Below are 7,513 nucleotides of genomic sequence, written 5' to 3'. Positions count from 1 at the left end.
CCAGTCTTTTTTCCGTGGTGCCCAGCGACAGGACGAGAGGTAACGGGCACAAACTTCATCACAGGAAGTTCCATCTAAACATGAGGAGGAACTTCTTTACTTTGAGGGTGGCAGAGCACTGGCACAAGCTGCCCAGAGAGGTTGTGGAGTCTCCTTCTCTGGAGATATTCAGAACTCGCCTGGACGCATTCCTGTGCAATCTGGAATGAACCTGTGAACCTGCCCTGGCGGGGGGGTTGGACTAGATGATCTCCAGAGGTCCCTCCCAACCCCTATCATTCTGTGATTCTGTGAGCTTTGACTACGTTGGCTTGACAAGCATGAAGTATGCCTTTTTTGAACTCATCGTTCAACTTTGAAGTTATTTGCAGAAAACTCTGCACCTCAGATCAACAAAGCATCTTCCTCTCTCCCATTCCCACCCCCGACCCCATAACCGGCAGCGCCCTGTGCATGGAGGAGTGACCGATCCACAACACAGCGAGCCTGTGCAGGCGCAGGCTGTGCTGTGCCGTGCTGGGGCTCAGGGAACGGGGGTTCTTTAGCCTGGAGAAAAGGAGGCTGAGGGGAGACCTTACCGCTCCCTTCCACAGCTTCAAAGGCACCAAGGTCCACGAAAGTAATAAAAATACATGCCTGTTTTCCAGATCACAGGTGCATCCCCTGTTAGACTACTTCATCCCCTTCTGCCTGGTTGTCTCTGTCATTAGGGCCCCAGAGCGGAGTCAAAGGCTACTGAGGATATTCAACACTTCATGCAGCGAGGCCCTAAAGATTGCATTTCTGTGCTTTCACACACTCGCTGCATGACAGACCCCCCCCGCTGCTTTAAACTAACACGACGTGAAAATAAGTCCTGAGATACTAGAATCGTTTAAACCTTTTTGCAGCCTGCTTGTTGGGTTGTCCATCCAGCCTGGCCCACGGATAGGGTGGCCCTGGAGTTTCCAGAGGGATAAAACCAGCAGAATCAACTACATAAAAGGAAAGGTACGAATTCTCATTTGCCACCAGGGAAATTTTATATCCAAAGACACTATTTAAAGTCCTCAATTAACTACTGCGGATGAATGTAAAAATCTAGCTGTAGAGTCTCGCCTAGTTTAATACAAAGTTTCCTTACAATTTCAGGTAGAGGCAAGAGCCGCAGTGGTGCAACGAACCACAGTCTTCTCGTTTCCTCCCAACCTCCATGCTTCTTTTAATCCTCCCCACGGAAATCAGACGCCCTTTATTATACAAGTTCTAGTGTGCAAGGAAGCTTTACGGATAGGAAACTTTAAAACTGGAACAGTTCCTCGATTGGCATGTTCACTTAAACCATACTTCATGTATTTTAGAGAGTGAAATCTAGAAGAACTTAGCACTTAGAGACGACTTTGCATATCAACTACACGGCTTCCAGCCCAAGGCTCCCGCCGCCGGCCCAGCGCCGAGCCGGAACTGCGCCTGCGCCGCCCCGCGGCCGCGGGGCGCGTCGGGAAATGGAGTCCGTCGCCTCCCGCCCGCCAGGAGCGCCGCGACGCACCTGGGCGGCGGGGACGGCGGGGCGGGGCGGGGCGGGGCGGGGCGGGGCGCGGGCGCCTCTCTCCAGCAGCCCTCAGCGGGGCGGTGGCTCCGCCGCTCTCCGCCGCCCAGCCCGGCCGCGGGCCTGGGGCACCTCCGCTTCCCACAGCGGCGGCCCCCGCCCTGGCAGGGCCGCCCCGCCCCGCCCCGCCCCGCCCCGGCTGTGCTCGGCGCCGGGCTGAGGTGGCCGCGGCCCTTCGCCGTTGGCGGTGCCGTTCCCCTGGCCTGGCAGCCTTTCCTCAGGCTGCCTTTTCTGCTTCCCGGGGTGCCGCACGCCCGGGCCTGGGGCATGGATGCCCTGGCCCCAGGCTGTGGGGACCTCGCTGGGTCTCATTCTGCCTCCGCCGGGACAGCTGCCTCCTGCCGTTACCCAGGCTCTCTGCCTCGCTGTACAGCCTTTGAACGTGTGCTGCCTTGACCCTGGCTGGACGCCAGGTGCCCACCGAGGCCGCTCTATCGCTCCCCTCCTCAGCCGGGCAGGGGCGGGAAAACACAACGAAAGGCTCCTGGGTCGAGATAAGGACAGGGAGAGATCACGCACCCGTTACCGTCACCGGCAAAACACACTCGGCTCGGGGAAATGAATCTCTTACCAAGCACATCCGAGTAGGGTTATGAGCGAGAAAAACGAAATCTCGGAACACCTTCCCCCCACCCCTCTCTTCTTCCCGGGCTCAGCTTCACTCCTGATTTTCCTCTGCCTCCCCCCCGCCGAGCGGCGCAGGGGGACGGGGAATGGGGGTTGCGCTCAGTTCATCACACCTTGTCTCTGCCGCTCCTTCCTCCTCACACTCTTCCCCGGCTCCGGCCTGGGGTCCCTCCCACGGGAGACAGTGCTCCACGAACTTCTCCAGCGTGGGTCCTTCCCACGGGCTGCAGTTCTTCACGAACTGCTCCAGCATGAGTCCCCCGTGGGTAACACTTTCTTCCAAAGGCAGCTCCTGCCCACTGAGAGTTCATTACTCACGGCCCTCGTCTGCTTCTCTGAACTTCCCTTCCCCTGTGTGCCCCAGTCAGTTGTAGGGCTTGCAGAACTGTGGGAGCCTTTTCCCATCGCTTCTCTGTTCACAGCTCTCGCCAGTACTGCCCACCTTGCTGCCAGTGAGCAGTTTCCTTCTGTACTTAGGTGAGGTCATTCCTGTAGAAATCACTTTATTCCAGTGGCAAAGTCCCAGTGGTCAGGCATGCGGTATTTTCCTTTCCGGTTAGTCTTCGGGCCATCCGCTGATACCCGAGTTACAAGCAAATTGGTAGGCTCCTAGAGAGACCAGACGACTTCCAGTCGTTTCAGTGTCTTCGTACTTCTCCCCCGGCTTGGGTGTAACCACTGCTGAGCCAGCCTTCTACCATTTGTGCCCACGGAGTCACTGGCACCTGAAGTGTTCGTCTCCAAGTCACTGATGTCACTCAGTGTTGTAAATCTGACCCCATGTCCTGGCGATACCAGTATGCCTCACCATTTTCCAGGACTGAAACTTCATTTCCCCCCCCTCGATACTTTGTGTTCCGAGGCAGCCTAGGACCTGAATGAGAACAGAGGCGTTAATTAGGGACACAAGCGTACGCTGTTCTTTCTGCTTGAGCTGTGGCCGTGGCGTCATGGAAGCCAGAAAAAGCAATGAACCCCAACACTGTAAGCAGTTAACAGCTAACAGTGTACTAACAGGAAGCAGCAAGTTTCTCCATCCAAAGAAAGAGGTAGAGTCAGAAAAACACTGGGCACAGGGATGGTGGTTAAAAAATAGTCAGAGAATAAGGTTTGTCTTTGTGGTGTCAAAGATCTGTTTCTAAGACCGCAGTTCCTACGGCAAGAAGTTGGGTATTATTTAAGCCCCGCCAAACGGGTTTGTTCCGTTTTACGTTAAGGAAACACCGGAATGGGAGACTCTTTGCAACGGTCCGATTTCCCCTACTTTACGCTGAAGCAATGGAGGTAAAGGAAGATGTTCAAGCTGGACAGGCCACAGAGCGCCATCATGCTGATGTCACGAGCTGGAGGAGCGGTTGGCAACCGTGGAACTGTAACATTCTATACCGGCTAGCAACTGCCTTTGTCGGTTCAGCAAGCCTGGAGAAGGTACCACCGTGGAACTGTAACATTCTATACCGGCTAGCAACTGCCTTCGTCGGTTCAGCAAGCCTGGAGAAGGTACCGCCTCCTTCGTCCAAGCATATTTCGCTGCCCGTTGGGGTTTTGTTTGAAAAAAGCAGCAGAGCTAAGGTTCTGAAGGTCCAGTTTTTGAAAGAAAACTACTGCTTTCAGGATAAGATTACGATTTGCCTCAGTGTTGACAGCTCTAACGTTTTCATGTGTATGTTCTGCCAGTATTAGGAGAGTGGAGGAGAAGCACGAGAGGTGAAAATGGCCGCAGTTGGGAACGACCGCTATTTCCATTTCCATGCCCCCTACGCACAGGTAACTGCTGTAGATTTTAGAGTGGTTTGTATCCTTGATTTTCTTGATATATCCGTGTTGAAAGGGAGGCTTGTTATGTAAACTTAGAAGCTGATATGCCACTCTGCCTGGGTCATGGCAGCATCTGTAGGTCAAGGCTCTGATGGTCGGAAGTTGTGTGAAGAGCTAATGATCATCTAAACTATGGACATTTTCTCCGGTGAACTCAGGCTCAGGCACTCAGGGAACACATACGTTAAAGATGGCGCAAAATCAGTTATTTAAAACAACGTCCTCCAAAATGGGTTTGTTCTTCAAAGAAGTAATTATATTCCACCTGGTGAAAATCCAGGGCTGGCTGTAGGGCTCTTCGTTATTGCATCCGTTCCAGCATTGGGGGAAACTCACTGAGAAATAACCGGCAACCTGGCATTTACAGCTCTCAGCTGGGATGTCGTTCACATCCAGGATATAAACCTGAGTGTATCTGTTCAGGGTAAAGATAACCTCAAACGTTCTAAAATATCAGAGCGTGGTCCCACAAAATCTTAGTCCTCTGCTCACTGCAGTGCACCGTGTATTAATCCATTTAGTCCATTTTCATGGTGATATTTACACTGTCTGAGAACTGTCTTCTCCTGCAGCAAAAGTACCGCAACATCTCCTGCTTCTGGGAAACACAACCCTCAGGCTGTGCGAGGATCAATTGCGCCTTCCATCATAGCAAGCCTCGTAATATAAATGGACTTTTTTTGCCACCTAGTAACAGTGAGTAAAAGTATTTTCTCAACAATTTGTTCGTTAGAGTGAGTAAATACACGAAAATGCCCCTCCAGGGCTTACTTCCAGTGCTGACGTAATATATATTAAGGTCAAGAAATGTACCACGGCAAATCAATCATCAGGTCTGATTTGCTATCCCAGCAAGTTTGAGGCCAAGAAAGGAATTGCATTGGCAATTGTCTAGGGTCGCCGTATGGATTTGCTTAGCTGTCACGTTACGGATCTCCCTACCTATGAGTGACATGAGAGATGAAGTCACAAACGGCAGTTTAGGTTGCTAAGATCCATGGAGTGAAAACGTTGCTTTACTTGGGGATTTGCTAGAGTAAATCTCTCTAGTAGTGAAAATGGTTAGTAGGCAGGAAATCATTTAAGAGAAAGGAAAAGTAGTGTGTGCGGTGGGGGGAGGAGGTTGGTAGGGCCCCTAGTAGCCGTATCTGTTGATAGAGCACAACATGTTACATGGGTGAGACACCCCTTGTCTAGATATCATCCGATTCAGGGGCCTTATCTCCAGAGCTGTGGACAGGTGTCGTAAGAGAAGTCCAGCAAGCCCTCGAGTCAGAAGCAAACACCTCGTGTTCCTGAAATTCCCCCCGGAAAAGGCAGCCTCTCATATCTGGGCATGTTGAGCCTAACTAGCCACCCAGGACCAAGGCAAGAACTTGAGTGCTGTTTCTATGAGCGCCCATACCGCTTTTAGTACAGTTCCCACATCCACAGCACCGGCCCCTGGCAGCTAGTGCTGTCGTACACACCACGTAGGCACGCTTTTGGGTGTGGTGTGAGTCAGAGACACTGCCCAAGAGGCACTATGGACAAGGGCATCCTGTGTAAGAAAGAGCAGCGTCCAACAATCAGAACGAGAAAATGGACCCAACCCTCTTCCTTGTTACTGCAATATGTACAAATTCACAAGCATAACAACAACCGGAATAAGAGAAAATGCCCATGCTTCATCTTCTTTCTTTAAAGCTGGGAAACATATCCAACCTCAGTATTTTCAATATAATGCACAGAATCCTGATTGTACCTAGAGTTGCAAATTGGTCAGCTTGAACAATACAGATAGACTCACCATTTTTCATCATTTTAATTTTCAGTCCGTTGCATTTCCCGGCTCTCAGAAAATGCTACCCCCGTACTGAAATAGTTTTGCTGCAAACGTCGTGGGTAGATATAAATTCCTAAGGAAAAGAATATCTTTGCTGATTTCCTTCTAATTAAGCGTAAATGATTTTCAGGAACTTCATCTTCTTTCTCAAAATCTACAGCTTGTACGTAGTAAAGAGAGTTGTGATTCAGAAAATGTTGATAGAGAAAAATGTCTACAAGCTAAAAATGGGTAATCCTGTGCTTAGCACTGCTAAATTCTTCAAAATCGATGCCATGGGGAGTGATACAGGCCTGCCTATTATTCAGCATGTTTAAAATATTTTCACAGGTGGGGTCCTAAACTCATTTACTCACTTCAGCCCAGGTATTACTAATCACACGTTTCCCTATGTTGTAAGTATCTCTCTGTTTTCTCATACTTTCTGTAGTTGGAAGATGCTCGTTTGCCAGCCTCCGCAGAAGGTGTTGCCTAAAAGGCACAATCAGTCTATTTAATGATTCCTTCAACGTCATAATGATTTCAAACCCATACCTGCTGGTCTGAACCTGGATTTCATGTTCTAGTTCCCTCCTTAAAAAAAATAAATTTGATGTTCTTTTCTGCAGATGTCCCATTGCAAGAGGGTGTCCAAGAAGGGATTCTACATCCAACCCTTCGTCGAGAATCACTCAGAAAGCGAGAGAATATTTTACCACCAATTCACCCTCCACTGATTATAAATGTCAACAGCGAAGAGGATGAAGAGGACGATGAAGAGGAAGAGAACTGTAAACAGTTTTTTTCTTCCTTTTACAAGGAACTAGAATGGGTTTTTTCGACTCTTGCAATGTACTTCGCAACCGATTTATTATAATAACCATTACATTTTTAGAAGCGAGTTGTTGACAAGTTTTTGAAATAGTTTCCAGCTAATTCACATAGCTCTTTTTCATTTAATAGAGTTTAAAATGTGATCCACAATTCAGATGGACACCAAAGACCCTTCAAAATTTCTCAAAATTTGGGGACAAAACTACAAGTTTACAAGCTTAGGAGGTACTTCTAAGCTGTGACTGTATCTCCCTTGAGATGAGAGATTCCTAGGGAAGGAACCAATTGCCCGTTCCCAGCGAGGGAAAGTGAGAGAACGGCCTACTCTCACGCGTTCACTCCGCAAATTACCCCGCTAGTTCTCAGGCAGCCCCAAGTTGCTTTGCACCATCCCCCTGCCCTCCAGGTTGGCGGGCAGGGCTGCCTGTTCGTGGTTTCTAACTCGGTTTTAGGCTGAGTAAGCCACATTAATTTAAACAATATAAAAAGTGATGTAATGCCAGCTCTGCCGGCAGACATTACAGGATAGTAACGTTGGGCAGAGGTTTCGTCACAAGCACTCCCTGATGACAGGTTTAATCAGAAGATTTCCTTTTGGGTGTAAATGATGGCTTATTTTGACAATGAGTCCTGAAGATGTTTCTGAATCACGTTAAATCCACAAGCATTTGCTTCTTAATATGTCTTGTAACTGCAATTCTTATTGCACTTGGAAACACCTACTGTTAAGGAATCACTTTTCTGTCCAGAAGCAGAGGTTGCAGTCAGAAAAAAACAAATCGTGACCGAAACGAAATTCACTATGGTCTTTGATTATTAAGAATTGTTGCAGGTCTTTGTAT

The 7,513-nt window shown here is 49.2% G+C and overlaps 1 protein-coding gene across 1 annotated transcript; it reads left to right on the top strand.

The window, feature by feature from the left end:
- Window positions 1-3,928: 3,928 nt before the first annotated feature.
- Window positions 3,929-6,621, top strand: LOC132316891 (uncharacterized protein C12orf50 homolog; the record flags this gene model as incomplete). The annotated part of the gene is made up of 3 exons (XM_059816073.1): window positions 3,929-3,982; window positions 4,606-4,729; window positions 6,467-6,621. Coding segments are annotated over exons 1-3 (333 nt in total), but the record flags the coding sequence as incomplete, so codon positions are not given.
- Between the last annotated feature and the right edge of the window lie 892 nt (window positions 6,622-7,513).

This window comes from Gavia stellata, chromosome 4 (genome assembly GCF_030936135.1).
Source record: "Gavia stellata isolate bGavSte3 chromosome 4, bGavSte3.hap2, whole genome shotgun sequence".
In the NCBI taxonomy this organism is placed as follows: Eukaryota; Metazoa; Chordata; class Aves; order Gaviiformes; family Gaviidae; genus Gavia; species Gavia stellata.
The sequence above is the reverse complement of the archived record's forward strand: the minus strand, read 5'-3'. Positions and strand labels throughout refer to the sequence as shown.